The sequence below is a fragment of the Serinus canaria genome, chromosome 4 (genome assembly GCF_022539315.1).
Source record: "Serinus canaria isolate serCan28SL12 chromosome 4, serCan2020, whole genome shotgun sequence".
NCBI lineage: Eukaryota > Metazoa > Chordata > Aves > Passeriformes > Fringillidae > Serinus > Serinus canaria.
In genome coordinates this window covers 14,965,015-14,986,874 of record NC_066317.1, presented here as the reverse complement: position 1 = coordinate 14,986,874, position 21,860 = coordinate 14,965,015, and the positions used below count along the sequence as shown (strand labels likewise).

The following is a 21,860-nucleotide window of genomic DNA, read 5'->3' as shown; positions in this document are numbered from 1 at the left end:
CTGATGGAATTGTTTCTATATTTTTCTGATACAGAAACAAACCCTAACTTAACATACTCCCAAGAGTGCAAAAGTACAAGTCATTTGATGTTTTTGTGTACATTCTAAAATATGATTAACAAATATTTATCTATAAAAATTGAGTTTGTTTTTCTAGGGCATGGAGTTGCATCTTAGAGTAATGCACAATCCAAAGTTTCGCAGTAGAGCAGTATTGAGGAATGTATAAATAGCATTTGTTAATCATGAAACATTGGTGGAACTGCCAGAATGAAAAAAAAAAAAAACCCAACCCTGAGAAGTAAAATGACAACACAGATAAAAAAAATGCATAGATATTCAAGGAAAATGCAGTTTTCTTTAAGGAGCTTAATCTCCATTAAGTGGGGGATTTTGCAGCTTATTAAGACTGCAGAACTCCTAAATGCAGAGCACAGACTAGCTGCAGCTTTCTTTTAAACTAAATAACACAAGCTGCATATAGAAAATTGGTCAGCCATGGTTTTTATTGTGCACTCAAGAACAGAGAGAGCCCAAGCTCAAATAACAGTGTCTTACTGTTAAAGCAAATGCCATTTACAAGACTGTGTTTTACCAAGTGTAGAAATCACACAATGTAGTTTAAAGGCTATTTTACAGTATTCTTGGAGGAAATAAATCACTGTTCTCAGTAACCAGTCTTATTCCAGTGATGTGCAATAAGCAGCAGAACAATGCAAGACTGCTGTACCTGATGTCCTTGGCTGTTGCAAATTACAGCAATTCTGGGTCAGTCAATGAGAACTCTTCAACTGATATAACAGTGTAAATCTAGTATCAACTATGAGAAGTTTAGTCTAGCTTAATATTCCTTCAACTACGTATGAATTGATAACTGAATTAATACATATAAAATTAATATACTTCTATAGGCATGTATAAAAAGGACATCAGCAAGCACATGTTGATGACTTAAAAAGGGTCCTCAATCCTGTATCTCTATCATTACCCCACAAAAAAAAAAAAGTTTTCATGACTGTGACTGTCAAATGAAATGTGACAATGTTGGTTTATTTGTGAATCAGCAGTATTGATGAAAAATAGGAACAAACTTAGTTATGAATTCTAATTTTTGGTCTGTCTGCTTGTTTGAGAACTAGGCAATTGGAAGGATGCTACAAAAATATTTTTTAATTTATTTGGAGACTGATATTCCTTCACAGAATATGGAAGGAAAGTAAGTATCCCATAGAATAATACACTAGTCTATCAAATTTTACAGCTTGAAAAAACTTTAAAATACTAGACATTTCTATTGAAATGGTTGAATTTTTTTTTAATCACTTTCTTCCTTCGTTTTCCACATAGAAACATTAGAAATTCTAGACTTAATGACAGTATGTCAGAGGACATGCCCTCTTGGGAGAAAATGAGTTCTGAAGGCATCACCAGCTAAGTCTTACACTTTCAACAAGTGCTCATTACTCCAGTTCATCCAGATCCTGAATTCTGACCTGCCAGAGAACAGCACATCACACAACTGAGGAGGAGATGAAAATTCAGTTTTAAATACAAAGTCTTCAGTCTCAGCCCATGTGCCAGCAGTAACTGGAGCTGTCTCGCACAGCAGCTGGTGGCTGCTGTGCCCGTGTGCCCACACCATCTCAGTTTTCACAAATCTTACTGGAATTCAAGCAGAGGTGACGCAGGGGCCACACTGGTACACACACAGGAGGAATTAACTTCTACCTGGCGTTTATGCCTGCACAAATATGCCACGGTAGCGCCTGGCAGCTTATCAGCAGGCCTAGTGCCTCCTGAGTGTGTAAGGAAAGTAACACCTGGAAATTCTCCAGCTATTCATATTACTCCTCTGTCAGAGGAGGCCTGACTAAAGATTTGGAACAATTCTCTTGAAAGTGGACGTGAGGAAAGTCTGCAACCACAGAAGCTTATCCAAGTAAAAATTATGCTTCAAACATCATTGATATTAGATACACTCATAAATGAAGAAAATATAAGTCCACGTTCTGACTTCTTCATTCCTGTCAATTAGACTAAGAAGTATCAACACACCAAATATTGAGTGAGTGATGTAGCTAAATCCCCACTGACTCCAGCCTCATCATCTCAGTCAGCCTGGTCTCCTGCAGCAAGAAAGTGGGATTTTTTTAATTATTGAGAGACTTGTTCTATTTGTACATAAAAGATAAAGGACAGATGATAAGTTGGTAAGTACAGGCTTATTTAGCCCATTTGGTCCAAGAAAAACCCATCTGCACAAAAAACTCTTCTAACAAGGGACTTTGAAACTCTTAGTTGTGGATTAAATAGCTAACTGTATTCCCATTGCCCTTTAGAAGCATGAGAAATCCAGGAAAAGAGGGTGGAGTAAGCTGAAAAGAAGTTAGTTACTTAAGAACAGTTTATGCCAATTCAAAAGAAAAGTTAGAATTCTTTCCAAAAACAGGGAGTTTAAGTGAAAGTCACAATCTGTGTTTAGACCATTTGTGTGGGATTTCATGTTGAGGAATGTATTTGTTTACTTTTCAGGAGAAGCAGCCATACTTACTGTAATCCCACGAATATATGAACTCTGTTAAAACACATTTCAGTAGCACAGCCCAGGAATTACCACTGCACAGTGCAATTTTGTACAGAGCCACACAATGGGGCTTTCCTTCTTCCCTTTGAACATTTCTTTCTCCTACAAAGGAGGGCTGTGGGCGCCATCCCCAGGATCCATCCTTGAGAAGGGTTTTCTGTGCTTAGGCTTCTGTTCATTTATTGATCATGTCTCACCTGTCACTTTAATAACATCATGGCTCTAAAAAAAGAAAGGGTCTAAAAATTCAAATTTGTTCTCCCTTTCCTAAAGCTTTCAAGACAACAGCATCGAGCTTGAGTCTCAATAAACATAAATATGTTGTCACAGAGAATCAGAACTATATTACAGAAAGTATTCCCCAAAACAGCTCCCAAAGGTTTGTTGTTCTACCAGCCAGTGGAAACCAGAGTTCCAGGCTGGCTCAGTTCCCTTAGCAGTGTTTGGTGAGAGACTTCAGGAGAGTCCTCAAAGAGAACAAGTTGAGCACGGAGCTGTGTAAGACTCCTCTACAGCAAATGGATTTGCTTTACACCTGAAACTGGAATATGTTAACACAACACAAACAGAATTGCAGCCAGTAAACCTACACCAGCAGTGTGTGTGCTGTGATTTCCAGCAGGGATGCCTCAGGACTGGGGTGCAGATACAGCCAGCCCAGAGTCCGAGATGGTGATGCAGATGTGCTCCTAAACACCTCCCTCTGGACTATGGAGGAAAGTGGAATTTCCTCTCCCTCACCCACCCACTACCCATGTGCAGGGCCAGAGCTCACCAGCCTTTCTGACTCAGTGGTTTCAACCCACATCTTCAGAAAGGATGCAAGAAAGAGGAAAGTAAAAGGAGGAAAATAGTTTATTGATTTTTCATGTTAAGCTGAAGGAAATGTTCGTCAGGCCAGCAGAGGGAAGAGAACACAATTTTTCCTAATTCCTAGAGACATGCCCAAACAACCAGACTAGAGTATTTTCCTCTGCTGGTTCATAAACACACACACCAGTGACTCATAACTGCTAATTAAAATCAGATGTGGGTGATTCCATAGATAGCCAGAGGAAATGAACCAGTGAAAACACCGGTCCTGTGGTTTTCTGGCATAGTCAGATAACAGAGTGGGCACTTGGAGATTTAAAAACTGCATTAAGAAATGAAAGATGGCTTTTATTTAAGCCTTTAAAAGTTGACTTTGTGACCTAGGCCAGAGCTCACATAGATACAGGAATACATGAAATTCCTGGGGCTTCTCAGGACTCAGAGGAGCCCAGGGAAAGACCACTGCAAGTTTTCTGGTACAGGTATCTCTTGGAATTTTGCACAGCTAAAGTCCATCCCAAAAGATGGAGAAATTTATCTTTGTTGTTACATCTCTTTTATACAACATTTCTGTCAAGTTTTAAACTATCACAGGGAAGAGAAAGCTTTAACTAAAGTGCCTGAAGGGCCATCAAAAATCTAGTAAAACAGAGCATTTTTCTGGAGTTCTCAGGTTCACCTCGCATGCACAAGTACATCTGAAAAAGCATCTCTGATCAATTGAATAAAATCAATGTGACATTAATAGAAACTCAGCTTTCTCCCATCTTCTGGAGGCAAAAAAGCATTGTCCCCTCTCTTCAAGACAAGCTGTCATAGACTGGCAATAGCTTGGCCTTCAGAGTATAAACATTTAAGTATTTATGTTAAATATGTCAATATTGCTTTTTTCATTAATTATATTTTTATATTGCAGATGTTTTATTTTTCTCTCAGGTTCTTCTTTGCCATAACTAACTTATCTTTAAGTTATAAGCTTCATATGTGCTAACCAACAGAAAGTGTGTGACTCTCTCCTTTTCTGTCACTAGACTAGGACAGATTCAGCATTTCATGTCAGGAGAGGAGTTGATTTAGTGCAATTTGCCAGCACCAATCTCGTCTTACTTGGAGTTTGCCATCATAGTCCCTGCCTCACCTTGTACTGGGATCTGGGAGATACAGCAGCTATAAGAGAAGGTATCATTTGTTAGCTTTCTGCCACACAGGGAATATTTTTTTCCCCATGAAAACTCCTACTCCTAAGTGCTCTTGATACTGAAAACCTCCTCAGCAGGATGGAAAATACAGCCTCAGGTTTTGGTACAGATTAGTTTCTTCAAGTTTTGACTGTACATCAGTTTTGATTGTCCATAAATGTCAAAACTAAGCACCTGCAACGTTCTGCATATTTTATACTCTGAATGTTTTGACTTCAGAAAATCTGACACCATTTTATGACATGTAATAGTTATTTTCAGAGCAATAAAAAGAATTTTATACTCAATAGCCACCTCTGACGCATGGAATAAGCCTTGAGCAAAATTAGGTCTGCTGATATGTCAATACAATATATTAAGTAGAGATTAATGAGCTTGATCTTACTCTTTAAGTTAAATAATTGATGCAACAGTCCTTTGAGACAGCTCTGACAAATATTGTGTGTATTATTCAATGTTAATTTTTGTTGCACTACTGACTTTTAGGAGACTGAATCTGTTCAACATATATGAGTAACAAAAAATGCAAACTGTCATTATTTAGATTAGTGTGCCAAGACTAAGCCGTTTTAAGCATAAGCTGAAGCATTCAGTATCACAATGCTTTCTGCATGGTCCTGCAAAGTTCTTTGGAAGAATTAGACATAAAATAATCACACAAATCCCAAAGTTGTAATTTGTGATTAGAAGCAAGGTGCTCAAAAACAGGAGTCTGTTTGATTTTGCCTCCCTACAGTAAGAGGAAATGTGTGTGTTTAGGGAAGATTAGAAACTAAAGGTCTGCTGAGTTTCTTCACCAGTCACAAAGGTATTTCAACTTTCTATTATTTTATGTTACATTATAAGTAACATAAAAAACCACTGTGTTTGCAGTTTCAATGAATAAACCACTGTAGAAAGTGCTGTTCATCATTTCATACTGTGAAATTTTATGCTGTTCATAATTTTCACTACACACATCTCTTGTAACTTCCTGTGTCTCAGCCAGCATATCCCTTTATTCTTATTCACAGGGAATTTTTTGTGAATGATAGAGCACAATGGTATCATGCTGCCTCATCCACTCATAGAGTTAATAAAACATTTATGTTATAGCAGTTTTAAAAAACCCCAAGTTTTGGTCCTAACCCTTTGAGTGGAAGTGCCTTGGAGCAGAATGTCATTGACAAAACCCCCTGATTTTGAAAGCTATTTTTCTCTCGTTAGCAAAGTATAGCCTAACAGTGCCTTTACTGTAGTCTTGCATGAAAAATAATAATTTTTCTGTACTTTTCCTATGACAAATTTATTTTCCTATATGCTTTTACTGGCTGGTGCAGTTGGCATGGCTTGACTGACAATGAGCCAGAAAGATGCTGAGTGTAGGGAAAACTCACAGCTCTCTCAGCTGCTGGCACAGGGGAGGGGAAGAGCACAGCAGAAGTGAGGCATTCAAGCACAGCCCTGTGAGTTAGCATTCCCTACCTGCCAGCTTGGGAACACTGCTGCCAGTGCATGCAAATGCAGATTATCCACACCCCTGTAAATTAAGAGAAGTTGTTGGAAAATAACTGCACAGAGAAACACAGGAAAATGTTTTAAATATTCATCAATTGTATGAGCAAGTGGGTGAGGTTATTTGAGCCCAGGATTTTAAGAGGTAAAGTTGATTTGCAAAGTAAAATTTGCTATCATGCTTAAAACAAAACCTGCTAAGGATATTTACAGCACCTGTCGTGTTTTACTGGGGTTTGTTGCCAGAACAGAATTATAGCCCTATTAGGACACCAATCTGATTTATTCTTATAATTTATGAGAACACCACTGGATCACAACACTGTAGTTGAGTCTTAGGGAGAGCACCTTAATAATTTTATATGTTGATAGAGTCTATCTAGGTGATACAATGCCAAAGGAAACAGTAAAGTTGGTGGTACTGAATAATAAATTTGTATGGCAACAACTCATTTTAAATCTCCAGAGTCCCAGTTCACTACAAGCTGGGCATTAGTGACTTGAAGGTATCACTACCTATGATTTGAGTTTTAAGATGACATTCAAAGAAATTTTATGAATTTTCATCTGCACATATGAAGAGGAAACACCAAAATATCTCTCTGGTAAACAGGTTCCTCTGATTTTTAAACAAATCCTAGTTACGCACGTGCCTTCAGAAAAGTAAGTTCGAAAAAGTTCATGAAGTGAAAAGAATTAAAGAATTCACACACACACACACACACACACACACACACACACACACACACATATTAAAGAATTATTATCATGCTTTGCAAAAACCAGAGGAAAATCACATTGTCAGATGAGACAAAAATAGTTCTGAATCAGTGAAGTTGAATAAGAATGAACACGTGGTTCTTCTGATCTGAGAAAGCTCCGCAGACCTAATAATGACACAGGACAACAGTATAGGTGATAGCATAAACATATAAGCAGGATGAGCTAATAATCCAATCTGACAAATGCCCATAAAATCTTTTTCTTCTTAACTTCATTGGAGCTCAGTAAGCTATGAAATCCAGAAGAAAAACAAAAGCATGCTCTAATGAGAAGCAGATACCAATTCAAAAAGAATTTATCTCAATAAATTCTAAAGTAGACATGGACAAAAGAACACATACATTAGAAGCTAAAGCACTTTCTCTCTGGAATCTGTGATGACAGAAACCAAGATGAATATGACACTATCTGACTGGCCTAGGTTTACTTGTAAGCAGTGTTGACCAAGAAGTGCATCTAATAGAGTATAGCTAAGATCCAGTTCTGCATGTGTTTGAAAAGGAACAGCAGGGAGGAATACAAAGAGATCTCCTGCAAACACAATTAAGTAGATACCAGAGCTAGAAGTGGAAAAGCTTTAGAAACTACATTACTTGTGATATTTTTGAGAAGCGGGAAATGACAAGTTCTGTGGCAAGGAGTTTATTTTAATGGAACAGCAGTAAAAGGAATGACACAGTGGAAGCGTTTTGTGTGGTCCTGTTCATATTTTCACTGGATGGACAGAGTGCTGATTCCACCATAAGCTTTTATTAACAGCCAAATCCGACAAGACGTGATTTTAAGCTAAAATATATACATATATAAATTGTTTATTATTTAAATTTCAAAACAAGCCTAGCATTCAGACTAAGAACTAAGCTCTTGCCAATTTTATAGTACATAACACTACGAAGGTTATGTATCAGTCTAAACATTTTCTCAGTGTACTGTGATGAGAAAACAGTTAGGGTCTTTTCCCCTCCTCCTTTCTTAAACATACTCCTCAAAATTTTGCTTTTTGGTGTTACTGAAATGCAATATTTAATTATCAAATCATAATGTTTCTACTCTCAGTTGGCTTTACATTCTACACAAGTTTTGCCAACAGCGAAATGCTGAAGAACTTAATCACTGAAAAATGTACAAATGGCAGCAACAAATAAATCCATAAGGTCCATTTAGTTCAACAACCTGTCTCTGACAGGAGCCCAGGGAAGTATCCACTGGGTTATTTGAAATTTTCAGGCACTTTCTAGTGCTTTGAAGGGTACTCTGAACAGCAGAAAAAAATCTTCACCTTTGAACCTAACACACACATTCCTTTTCCCACATTTGTTGTCCCCTGTTGTCACTTTGTTTCTCCAAATTCTTGTTTCCCTTATCCTTTTCCAAGCAAAAGTTGTTTGTTCTTGTTAGGACTTGACACCATCCTGCTCTTAGAAAGGCACTGGTGTAGACCAGTGCCAGCAAGCAATTCCCAAGGGAACAGTGTAAGAGGACAAGCATGTAATGGTATTTCTCGCAGTACTACAGACATCTCCAACAATTTATGGCCTTTCTTTTGGATTTCATAATCTTCAAAGAAGTCTTCTTCCACAAATTTGTTCAGTCCTGTCTAGAAACTATAAAAAAGCTTAAAATGTCTCCAACCCGCTTCAGCTAAATTTAAGCTAAACAGCTTAAATACAGCTTTAAGAACAATATACTTTTATTTAATTTGAACTTCTGCTGACATAACCTGATATCCTCTCATTTATGTACTGAAAAGACACAGGGAGGAGGAATCAAATCAATCTTTACTCACTCCACAGTATTCATGATTTTAATCAGTTCATTGGACAGTACTCAGTTTTTACCAGGCTACTTTAGAACAGGTGTGTGAAACAAAGAATTACAGTCAGAGAATGGATTTGTCTTGAGGTAGCAGCACTCCTTTCTACCCCAATTCACCCACCCTGATGGTAATAGGAGCTACCATGAATTAAGTGGGGAAAGATTTCCTATGCCTTAATTATCTACCAGGATGAACAGATTGGCTTGGGTTGTGTTATTCTTTGGCTTGGGTTGTTTTTTCCTTTGGCTGCTCTTATTTTGGGTTGAGTGCTTCAGGACCACCAGAGCACAAAAAGGCTCCATATGATCCAAATTGTCTTTGTCAAGTACTTTCTTGCCCTCAGCAGAGCTTTTGCATTTAGGAGGTCAAGATTAGAAACTCCTGGTAACCCAGATGTGCCCTGGTATTTGAAGGCCAGTACTTTGAGACAGTAAAGATGGTTGAAAAGTCTATCTAGCAAAGAGGAGCTTGCTTGTATTTTGAAAATACTGGCTTTTGAACACTTTTTAATAGATTGGGTGTGTTACAGCCTCGCCCCAGAAATCAAGAGCCATCAAACAGCCCCAAAAAAGGCCTGCAGTAATGAAGGTATGTCCAGGTTGAAACCCAGTGCAAATCTAAGAGGAAGGGAGCAAGAAAGAAGAAAGAAAAGTTTAATAATGATTGAGCTTGAAAAACAAGGGTGTGAATAAGCCTGGCTCACAGGAACAGTTCAGGAGAACTGGGCAGGAGGAGTTACTCTGCTCCTTTTGTTACCATACAGACTGCACGCTGGGGAAGACATTCACAGCAGGGTGCTGCAGACAGTGCTAGGTTAAAACTCTCTCATACTGGGACACTGCTACTCCAGAACAAATCCCCCCTAGAAGCTATGAAAAAGGATGAAAGAACAGAGGTATTTTCAGTACAAATACCCTTGGCAGGCTGTACCTATACAGAAAGATACTTCAACTAGACTGGGGAGGCAAATAATTTTAAAAACTCTGAGTCTATAAACCCCAAATAAAAATAGGTATTCTAATATACTGAAGCTTAGCTAGTTTCTGTAGAGAATTTTATACCAAGTCCACACAAAGTCACAAAACACACTGCCCAGAAGATGCTATTTGGTGAAATGTGAAACATTACCCAGGGTTCACTCCCTCACAAATCTCTTCCGAGTTTCTCAAAACTTAGCCAAATTGCAACTCTGTTAGCTGAAATTTCCCATACCAGCTGTCTGCCTCAGGCTGAATTTATTTTTGAAAACTCCAGCCAAAACTATTCAGCCATTTCAGAGAAATGCTCTCACAATCTTTTATTTGGAAACTTTTAGCACTCAAATGCTTTAGACATTCTGAAACTAGATGGGAACAGAGAGAGAGAGAGTAGGAGATATACACAGGACCATTAATGAAAGTCTGCTCAATTTGGCCAAGCCTAAAAATGCACACCCCACAGAACAATCCTGAACATGATCTGGTGTGAAGCTGCAGGGCAAAGTCAACCTTTTGCTGTAATAGCTGCTTTCAGGTACTGTATCCTTGGGCTGGGTTGAGTATTATAACCAAAAGCAGAAAAATCTCTCCCCGTGCTCTCAGCAATCTCATCATCTGTGACTTCAGCAGGATGGGAAGAGAGCTGACAGGCAGAATATGTATTATGCAATGTGGGGAGGAAGCATGTGGTATTAGTTGGGACTAGCTGGGAAAGAAAGGAAAATCTGCAGGAGTAGTGTAGGGAAAATGGAAAGTTAGGGGATTCGGAGGGATATTGGGAAAATGAGTAGAAAATGGGTGAGAAAATGTATGACTAAATAGGATACAAAATGCTGCCACAGTGACTGGGAAAGGGACAGACAAAGAGTTCTGGAGAAGGAAAATAGGGGTGGGGGGAAAACTAAAGCCTAGGGTGGAAAAGCACTCAGACTTGGAGATGAGACTGGGGCCAGTTTGAAGACTGGGTAGGAAGCAAGCACTGTAAGTGAAAAAAGCAGGGTCCAGACACAATGACTTTTAGAGGGAAAAAAAAAAAAGAGCCATCAGAAGCCAGAGAAATCAACTAATTGAATGCAAACTTTTGTCCACAGTAAGTGAATGACATTGTTTTTAATGGGAAGATTTTTTTTTTCAGGTTATCTCTTGAGATGAATAGAATGAATGATGCAAGCAAGCCTCTGCCCTCAGCAACATCTGAGAATGCCAGGTACTTCCACTAATACTTTGGAAAATCTGAACCAGAGCTCTCAGAGTAAATCCTCCTAGAAACAGACAATGAGTGATCACCTATGAAAATATTCAAGTGACTTTGCTAGAGTCATTGTGTGGGAAAATGAAGATGGAGTTCAACTTTCCAAACAGCAATCTGTCTTAATCAAAAAACCACATCCTTCCTTTCTGCAAGACTTCACCTCATTCACTCTATACTTTTCAAATTTCCAGAAGTAATAGAGTCCTTCCAGTATGTTATTTTGATTCACTGCTAAAATAAGGTGGGAAATAAAGAACACAGTCATATAAAAAAGGCAGTGTAGTACAAACTATTAATATAGACAAACCTATCATTGCAAACTTCCCAAGACATGTGTATCAATCTTTTTCCATTTAGAATGCAAGAACTGACTCTCTCCTGGCTTGCACTGTTCCGCTGGTTTAATGAGGTTGCCTTTGCCATATGTTAACAAGAGAACAGTTAATTCTTCTATCTGGAAGAATTGAAAACTGCACTATCTGGAGGAAAGTCTTTACAGCCATTTATATACTCAAAAATATTTTTGAGATATCTAGGAATGACACAAACACTTTGTTGGTAAATATAACAGACAAATAATTTCCTGTTTTTTCAGGTATATCCAGATGAACTTATCTCCTTTTAGAAGTAAGGCTACTTGATAAAAGCCTTCATAAAATATGAAAATGAAGGAAATAAACAAAAAGAAACCCATCACAAACAAGGAAGAACTAAAAGCAAATTGTTACTGCAGATACAAAAATTAGGTTAGGGAAGAATTAAAAAAAACAAAAGACCAGAAAACTAAAAGAAAATATTTTTTTTATTACCTACCTCACTGCTTTATTGTAAGGTCTTAAAAAACTACACTGAATAATCAGAGCATGGAAATACAGTAGGATTGAGAATATGGTTTACAGCAACATCTGAGCACATGTACTCCCACTGAGATTTTACATCTCTACCTATGAGGAAGGTTTAGAATAACTTGAGATCTAGTTGAGAAGAGACAAGAATATAAAGACTGCTGGTTTCTCAATAAATTATTGATAGAAAATCAGACAGAACAAAGATATACATAACTTGTACTGAGAGATGAGCTATCTCTGAAAGAAGATAAACAATAGCCTGGAAGCTTTCAGTAAGATTTCACTAGCATTCCCACTGGTTTTTCAAAGGAAATATGCACCTTTAGAAAGTGCTGTAATTCTCTCCTGTCAACTGCCAAATAATGGGAAATAGTAGCAGATGGAACAGATAAAGAAGCATAACATCTGAAATATTTAAGACTAGTCTCAAGGAAAAGTAGAATAAGCTTTAATACTGAGTACAAGAGGTCACAAGATCCTGGCCTAAAGTAAGTCTTATATTAAAAATCGCACTGATAAAAATAAGAACATTGTAAAAATATCAAAAATCACACCAAACAAAACATGAGGATTCAATTAAATACAATTGAAAGATTATATTGTATGCGTTTATTTGTTCCTAATAGAAACTTTCTTCAGAGATGTACGGCCCACATTAAAGAGTCTACTCTGAAGCACCAGAATGAACACCTCTTTATTTTATACCAATTTTCAATGGCAACAGGAGAGCAACCTGAAGCAGTTGTGTAGAAAAACAGGTAAAACCTTTGCAAGAGATCAGTAAAATCACCTTCTTTTTGAAATTTCTAATCAGATTAAGCAAAGAGAGAAAAGCATTTTTAAAAGAAATGCACAAATACAGAGAACAAGACAATTCCTGTCCTGAGGTGTTTTCTAATTAAAATGCCCAGACATTACTTTGTCATAAATTATTTACTTGTCCTGGTAGTGTTCTTCTAGGGTGAATGAGATTTGTTTCTCGAACCTTTCCTCTCTGTTGCTTCACATTACAGATTATATGCCAGTACAAAAACCTGGTAAATACTGAAATGCAACAGCCATTGGGAATTTTGTTTAGATCATTCTACAAGCTAGACATTGTCACCTACACAACATCAGCCATACACTCAAGAATATTAAATATTCCAAAAGTCAAGTGTTGCAGAGCAACACTGATGCTTTCATCTTAATACAAGGATTTTTTTACCTTCTAATTGTAAAAGATTTCAACAAATTACATGTTCATACTACACTGCATGTGTATGGAATTTACTCCTAATTTTGTATATTGAAAGAAGTATCTGAGAAAGAAACTTCCAAAACTGCTCCAGGTTTGCCTCTTTTTATCTATATAACTGGGGAGTCAGCGATCCCACTTAATTTCCTTAAATTAGAGTATTAAATATTGGCTAAACTGTTCCCCTACAGTTATTTATAATTATTATTATAATCATATAGTTATTTATAATTAACAGCAGTAATTCACTTCATTGGGATCAGAGTTCAGGTATTTAATGTTTCCAACAATCCCAAACTTACTTTCTCACTTCATTTATAATTACATCTGGATTATATCTTCTAGCTGCATCAAGTATTAGCATAATTTTCATTACCCGGGCTTTGGGGCTGGGGCTTTTTTTTTTCCATTCTTCCATTAAACTAAACCATGCTAATACTGTTGACTGCTGCAAGAGAGGTTTATTCTTTGGTGCAAATGGAGAAACTGTCACAGGCAATTGTTAGGCTGACGTAAAACAGCTCGTTGAAATGTCAGCCTGGAGTTACGGCAAGTATGTCACGTGAAGGATGACTTTCAATTTGCTTCCATGAACAATGTTTAATGATGCTTTATGCAGCTTTATAAAAGCACCTTAACACCTTTCTGATCTAAACCAGAACACTTAAGTATTCCAAACCACCAGCAGACCACCCAATACCTTTGCCTGGAAGCCTCAGCAATCCCATCTTTAGAGGGACAGACTCTTAATATTACGAACATTTTAATTGCATTTCGATTTTTATCTCATGCTCCAGAAAAAAACTATTGCATTTAATTAGAGAAGTAATGTGGTAGTTAAATATCAAATAAACAGCTGTTTTTGTGTATACATGCAAAGGAATGCAAAGCATTCTTGTAATCAATGCATCAATGTTAAATGACCATTAACACAGAATGACAAAACTTAGGAATGAGAGCACAAAGGTTACCAGGCATTAAACAAGTCAGGCTCTGAAAGCACAGCACTGCACTGCTTGTTATAACCACGGTTTCTTCAGAGCCCAAACCTCTATTTTCCCCATGGAGGCAAGCACATGCTGAGGTCAGTCTGGGTGATCCAGTGATCCCAAAGAATTCAGATAGATTCTCACCTCCATAATTCATTGATACAGCAAAACACAGTAACACTATGATGACCATTTATGCTTTCATTTAGGCCTGGCAGAGCAATGAACTCTTCTTTTGTGTATTACTAAGCAGACCCATCCTGAAAATACAGTTTATAGAAAAAAACACTCACCCTTTTTGAAGCAAAGACACATATTTATGGTTGGCAAATGGCTGAAGCGTTTGGAGCTTCCTGAGAAGTTTACTAGAGGAGCTTCTGACTCTCCTTCTTTCTTTGCAGGGTGTACTACAATTCAGCTCTAATTACGAGGTCCAGTCTTATCACCCTGACTCACTTCAGGTGACATGAATTGCCTGAGCACCTGTTCCACTTGCAGTTTTTGAGTCCAGGCAATTATAATTACTGCTGGCTACTGCTGTGTGAAAGGTGGGGATTTTTCAAGCAATGACCTAATGCCCAGAGCTGTGGCTTGCCCTATTAGATGAGGCAACAATTTGCCTTCCCAATACCCAGTAGCTCTCCATGGTCCTTCAGTTTCTTCTATCACTTCATCCATTATGCCCAAATTCATGAGGTTTTGCTAATCAGTACTGGCAATCTCAGTATCTGTCTCTCTCTAACATATAAACAGATTTCAAGCCTAAATAATGTTTCAGTTACTTCCCTTAAACTGTTTTAACACGGGCAAAGAAAAACAACTACCAACAGTAAGACTCACTTCAGGGAGGTAAGAACAAGCACCAAGGCTCAGCTGAAGAGTTTCAGTGGTGCATCTATAGTCAGAGTGCTGGCAAAAGGATCTCCCCTACAGACTAAACCAGAAGAGCAAAACTCAAAATACAGTTTAAACTTTTAAATGAAATTACATACAGAAATTGCATTACTGAAAAATTTGTCTTGAAAACAGAATGATTATCTGAAAATCAGCTTCACAGTGAAAACAGAAGATAGACAGTGATGATATGCCTTTAACACCCAGCTCTGTCAGAGATTCCCTATGTGAATTTAAACAAAACATAAATGTTTTGCTGTTCTTCATTTTAGAAACCAGGAGCAGCAAATACCTCTTTTCTCCCTCTCCTGCCATCTGCCTTTTTTATTTACACAGTGGTGCTAAGAAGACACACAGACATGACTTAGTCAAAACACAGGTACAGTCCTTTATTTCAACAGGAGTTCAAGATCCTGGTGACTCAGTGACCTCCCTCTTAGCATCTGCAAAGGAAATATGCTAAAGTTGAATTAAAAGGAAAGCTTTTACACTTACACTGGGAACCAAATTTCTTTTCTGTGAGGCAGAAAGGCCTGGTGCCCTTCCAAGAAAAGGTTTGTAAAACCCTTAAATTACTACTATTTGAAGTGATGAGTCAGATCATTACCAAGTTGTTCCAGATTGCAAGGCAAGATGTATTCTATTACCATCTGTATGGCAGTTGTCTGGCGTCAAGTGGGCAATTCTCCTTATCTCTCTCCCTGAGTGATCATAATCACTCCCCCCTCAACAGGGGACATCTGCTGATAACAAGCTATTGAATGTCACTGCATGGCTGATAAGAACTAGAACATCCCATTGTGAGATGCTCCGCCAGAGGGAGGAGCCAAGCATTGCTACCCGGATATAATCTGGAGATTGTGACACATCACTGGATTCCCCAGAGGAACAGCAGCTGCTTCTACTTCCATGGATCTGTGGAGGAAGAATACACCCTTTTCTACAAGACTCCCCTGCTCCAACAGAACAACATCTGACACTTCAGGAGGACTGCAGCCACTTTTCCAACTGGACTGCTACCAACATCCTGACCAACAGGGTGTCAGGTTGAGTTCTGACTCTGTCAGTGTTGTTCTAGCGTATTGCATTGTTTTATTTTATCCTTTTATTCTTTTCCTTCACTATTAAAGAACTGTTATTTCCTGCACCCATATTTTTTGCCTGAGAGCCCCTTAATTTAAAATTTATAGCAATTCAGAGGGGTGGGGAGGGTTTTTCATTCTCCCTTTAGCAGGCACCCGTCTTTCCAAACCAAGACACAAGTCATGAGTTTTCAGGACAAATACATCTTCCATTTTGTCTGTCATTTATTCCAGCATTACTTGTGCTACTCGATATTTATAAGGTGCTTCTTATACAAAAGAAAAGGAGAAAGTGATAAGATTCCAGGCAACTGTGTGTCTGAAAACAATGAACAAGGAAAAGAAGCAGCAGCTAAACACAACATTTGTGTAACTTCCTGAATGACTTGGCAGCCCAGCTTGTTTATCCCAATTCAAACACTAAGTACCATATTCATACACAAAGGCAGCAACTTGCTTTATTTTCAGACACACTTACCTAGGATCTCATCACTTAAAATCAGCAGCCTTATGTGACCAAGTGCCAAAAGTGTTAAAAACCAATGCAATGCAATGTATCTACAATTGCTACAAAACACAGAAAAGATTTCATATGGATTTAGAATGTCCACTGCACTTGTTTTCAAGTAAGTACAGAAACTTCCCCAAGAGTAAAGCTTGACATAATCCAGCTTACCGTGGGTATCATGGATTCTTAAAATCACTTGAACACAATCTGTAATTTTAGAAGAGCAAGATAAGTAGTCAAGCTACATTTCAGCTTATTCAATGACACTGCCAGAAATAACAATTTCACATTTTTGACAAAATTGCGGGCCACTATCCTGTATGAGCATCAATGTTCTGAAAAAAAAAATCAATAAAAGCTAGAATAGCTCTCTAAAGATCCAAAAATTATGCCTACTGATGGAAGGACAGAAATAAGACTGTGCTGACTGGCTTGTTCCTAGCTTACTGGATAGTGTTTGGCACAGAGTATTAGTCTAGATATAACACTTGCAGAGTGACATGAATGAAAAAATAAATGTTACTGACTAAAGCACAAAATTAACAGAGAATTGTCTGTGGTAGAATCCTTAAGTAGGAAACAGTGGCTTGATGATGCAAAGGTAGGATGGATAACTGCCATCTTAACTTCTAGGAGAAAACCAGGGAAATTCCATGCCTAATAATTTCCCTTTTAAAAAACAATCCATAACTTAGCAAAAGTAACTGGATAAATCCAGGAGAGGTATATTGTTGTTTTTGTAAACAGAAGACTATGAAGTGGACATTAAAAGTACAGAATTTGCTTTAATTAAGTGAATAGGAATGCACAACTCTCTAACACCAGATAAGAAAATCCAGAGAAGTGACAGACTTGGCGAAAGGCAAAAGTTCAGCCAGCTTCTGCTGAACAGGAATTCTGCACTTGATCCATCCTCTACAGAGAAAGGTAAAGTTCCATTAAGGTCCTCCTGAAATTATTGAAACCATATTTAAATAGAAACCCCAAACTAGTCATGTACTTCTCTACAAGGTTCTTTATCAGGAAACGCCCTGTTTAATGACCCTCCTAAATACTGTGGAATTCAGCCACAGATAAAAGTTGTTGTTTTCAGTAAACAACAACTTAATCAAGTATATAAAACAAATTTCAACAGTTAAATCTTCCTCCCTCTTCAACAACCTTCCCATTTTCCTCTATTTCACCTCCTTTCTCCTCTGCAGGATAATGCACAATTGTTTGATGAGCCTCCACTATTATTAGCCTTTCCTTGCTCACAAATAAGAAGAGTGACAAAAGTTTTCCTTGGCTGAGATTAGCCTAGATTGACCATCAACTTTCCTGGTGCAGAAGAGGAAGAATGGGTTTGAGGAAGAATGGGTTTGATCAGTACCAAACACTTGAAAAGAAACCTTTGTACTTCAACAACATCTCTTTCTAAATAGAATCTACTAAATTTTTTTAAAGTTTAAATAACAAGTGATTAGATTATGAGACATTAGTAGAGGTGTTAAATATTCCTACTCACAGCACACAGACCTAGCACACATTTTCCTTGCAATGCCCTTTATTTAAAACACACATTAAAAGAATTCTGTGCTCTAACCATGAGATTACTTGTATTATACTTGAGTTCCCAGTACTTTAGAAGTGCATTGGACTCCACATTCATTCCTACATGGCTGTAGGATGCCAGAGCATTCCTACGTCACCTATTTTCAACAGCTATCATGTTCTAGATGACCTACACTCAATGCATCTATATTAATGCATATACTAAGTTGAATAATTTGGAAAGGTTTGATTTTCTCCATGTCATTGTCATCTTCACTGCATTATCAGTCACTAGAACAGGCTCCCCAGGAAAACGGTTATGATACCAAGCCTGTTACATGGATATCCAGATATCCTATCTGGATAACATTTAGTCATATGGATTTGTTTTAGGTAGTCCTGCAAGAAGCAGCAAATTGGACTCTATGATCTTCCCATGTCCTTTCCAACTGGAGTTATTCTGCAATTCTATTATTTACTTTGTAGTTACACAGAAGGCTAAATCCATGCACACAGACACTGAGCAGAAACAACCCTCTAGAGAAAAGGACACAACATATTAGCATAAGCAATAGGAAAATACTACTGATAATGTCTTTAGATCATGTCTGTTCAAGAACAAGAGCAACTTTTTAAAGAGACATTTTTATGTAAAGGAATGAACTATTTCCATGCATGATCACTAGGGGAAGAAATCCTCCCCCAAAATATCTGTATTATATCAAATAAATTATTGATTCCCACCCAGTCAAATACATTATTTTAAGAGTGCCTGGATTGTTTTTTCTCTCTCAGAGAGTACAATAGAACTCCGACTCCTAGAAAAAGAAACCAAATTACACTACAACATACTGTAACACAAGATTATCTTTATTTCAAAATTGTACAAAGTATAAACATAAAGATATAATTACACTGAAGTAAACCCTGCTCTTTAAGTATCTGAATACTTTAGCAATGATATGGTCACGAAAAAATACCTTTATTTTTCCTCATGAGGAAATTTTATCTGATGGAGCGATACATCATGAAATCAATTGTTGTACATCTGGGGAATTTACCAATGGAGCTCTCCTCCACAGGGGTGTACACTTTGATTTGCCTCATGTGAGTGTCTCTTCCATTTTGGTGATTTGCTAGAACAGCAATCTGGATCATAAAGGTGCGAATGGGCTTCTTGTGGGTATCTGTTAGAGGAACATGGATCCATCCACTGGGTTCCACTAATTCCAGTTGCTGCCAAAAACAAGACAGAAGAGCAAAACATTCAGAAACAGTTCACATACTTCATATAAATCATCACATATTAAACCCATTTAATAAAGCAGTCTTGTTAATCACATTTTAGTTACTTTTTCAAAATAATTTGAAATAACAGAGTTGAATACTCATAGCTGATTTACTGCTCATGTAAATGTATGGAAATTAATTTGGTTGTCTGCAGTTGTGTTTGCTTTTGCCTTTCAGAATTTATTGCTCATTTTGTGCCCTAATCTTGAAATAAAAATCAATATCAAAGGATAGAGACTTTAGTATAAATTTAAGAAAGTAAAAGTGGACCTTCTTACTGAAGAAAAATGCTCAAACATGACAAAATATGCATTTTAAATTGTTTTATCTAGGCACTCTGAAGTACAATATACTAGAGTGACTAATGTAGGAAACTAAATGCACACAAAGTTCTGGATTTTCAGAAATTCCTTAGATTATTAGGGGGACTGAGGAAGAGGAAATGGAAGGTAACAGGGGAAAAAATAGAGGATACCTCAAACTTCATCTAATGTATCATGACAAATTAATAATTGCTGCACAGCCATTAAATCACATTCTAATCACATTTGACTTGTCTTTTATATAACATACCCAGTGTGACATGTTAATTTTTTCTTTTTCAATTTTAATCCTACACAAACCAATGTCAAGGCAAGCAAAGAACAGCAATTTTTTTAACTCTAAACCACATCACTGACACAACAGATTGCTGAAATCAAACTGGATGCTATGCAGAGCATGGTAACAGCTTTTGTTTAAAACTAGCTGCCCAACTTCAAAGCACAGCTCAAAACACACATGGAAGAGCACACAAATAAATAAAAATTCTGGGGGGGGAAAGAAAACAAAACACAAAACAATGTCCACTAGCAAGTGAAGTCACACAGCTAAGCAAATAAGAGTGGTGTTCTTAGCAGCTGAGTTCCCCTAAGGAAGATGTATGTGCTTTGAGCAGCTCAAAGTTCCCATCTTTCTCCCAAAAATGCTGCATGGCACATGCTGTCAAATGCCTTGTTTATGCTGAAGCTTTTAAAAGACCCATCTGAGAGCTACTGGTTTAGAGCAGACACCCTGATAAAACAACCCAAGAAACAAGTAAAAAAGTTTGATGACTACTTCAGCTTAAAGTAGCAGACAAAAAAATCTTTTACACCTCCACCTTAAAAGAAAGAGCAAGAAAAAAACAGCAAATAACCACAACCCAAAACTCTCCACTGCTGCAGACACTCCAACAAATTATTTCCAAAGCATTAAATTCACTAAACTTAAGCAGCAAATCATTTCACTTTGGGAGCTAGACATTTCCACAAACACACAGTCACTTATTTGTTGTAGCACTGTCCCTTTCAAAAAACTTGAATTTTTTTTTTTTTCCATAGAAAACTTCAGGTCATGGCTGACTTCACAAGTGGATAAAAAATAGCTGTCTTGTTGAAGTAACTTTACAAAGGGGAAATTTATCATGGTGAGGTGGCAGTAAACAGCTTAAACAAGGATGCTTTCCATCTTCATAGTAAACAGAGGAGGAGGATCCTCCTAACATTTTATTCAACTACTACTAAGGTCAAGTGACTTTGGTTTTGAAGAGAATTATAAGGCTATTGCTAATTAAACTTGCATTTTAACATTATCCTCAGCATTTACACATTTTGACAGATAATTCAAAGTGGAAAATTTGAGTTCCAGAGCTAAGATACTGAGATTTTTATGCTTAGATCAGTATGAAACAGTTAACACTAAGTAACTTTGGGAAAAAAAAGGTAGGAAAGATAAAAGTATGGCACATTTCCCAAGGCTCTGTTTCATCCCTGATCAAAGGAGGTGGTTCTATGTTCTATTTACAGCATGTTATTTTCCAGTCCTGCTACAAAGGCAACCAGTTTGTTCCTGAGCGTTTCCACAGGGGTGGGACAAGTCATTCCTTCACCTGTAAAACTGGCAACTGAGGCATTAGGCTAATCAGACGAAAAGGTTCCCTGGCTCCAGATGTCAAACTTCACATACTCTGAGCCAGTTTTTACTGTCCTAAGGGCAATACAGGATTTTACAGGAGGTTTGGCTCCCACTGAGTTCACTTGCAGTTCTGCATTTCTGCAAATGGATACAAGTTTTCAAGCCAGCCACAACACAGAGTCTGAGCAGCCACCTAGGAACAGCCACTTGAGTGCCTCTTGTAGAAACTGAGGAGAGACAGCACACAATTCATTAAGCACCACTGAGCTGTCTTAGCCACAAAGACTTTTCTTTATTTTCCCAAATCTCAGCTTCCCTCACTCTACATTTCTCAACTTCCCTAACAGATGAATACACAACCTTTACTCGTACAAATCCTGGACTCATCCTCAAAATATGCCCCTTTCCCCATTCCAGTCAAATAGTTGCCTCTTGGATAAAACACACAACACTTGTGATGAAGTTGGAGGCTAGTTTAATAAATGCAAATGTCAGACTTCAATGTTTGAAAAAAGTAAGCTCTTGAGTTCTACTCTCTAACATTCCTGTACTGACATTTGAGACTAACCTTTTTTTTTTTTGAAATTGATGCTCACATGTTTCATTAAAACTTCGATACCCACTCA

The 21,860-nt window shown here is 37.6% G+C and overlaps 1 protein-coding gene across 11 annotated transcripts in view; it reads right to left on the bottom strand.

Annotated features, from left to right (window-relative positions):
* Nucleotides 1-18,858: 18,858 nt before the first annotated feature.
* Nucleotides 18,859-21,860, bottom strand: part of ANAPC10 (anaphase promoting complex subunit 10) — a 32,915-nt gene continuing 29,913 nt past the window's right edge. For all 11 annotated transcript variants that reach the window (XM_018926911.3, XM_009101344.4, XM_018926904.2 and 8 more), the window contains one exon: nucleotides 18,859-19,245. In XM_018926911.3, coding sequence (XP_018782456.1) covers nucleotides 19,015-19,245 — 231 coding nt within the window. In that variant the 3' untranslated portion in view covers nucleotides 18,859-19,014. The remainder of the gene's footprint in view (nucleotides 19,246-21,860) is intronic.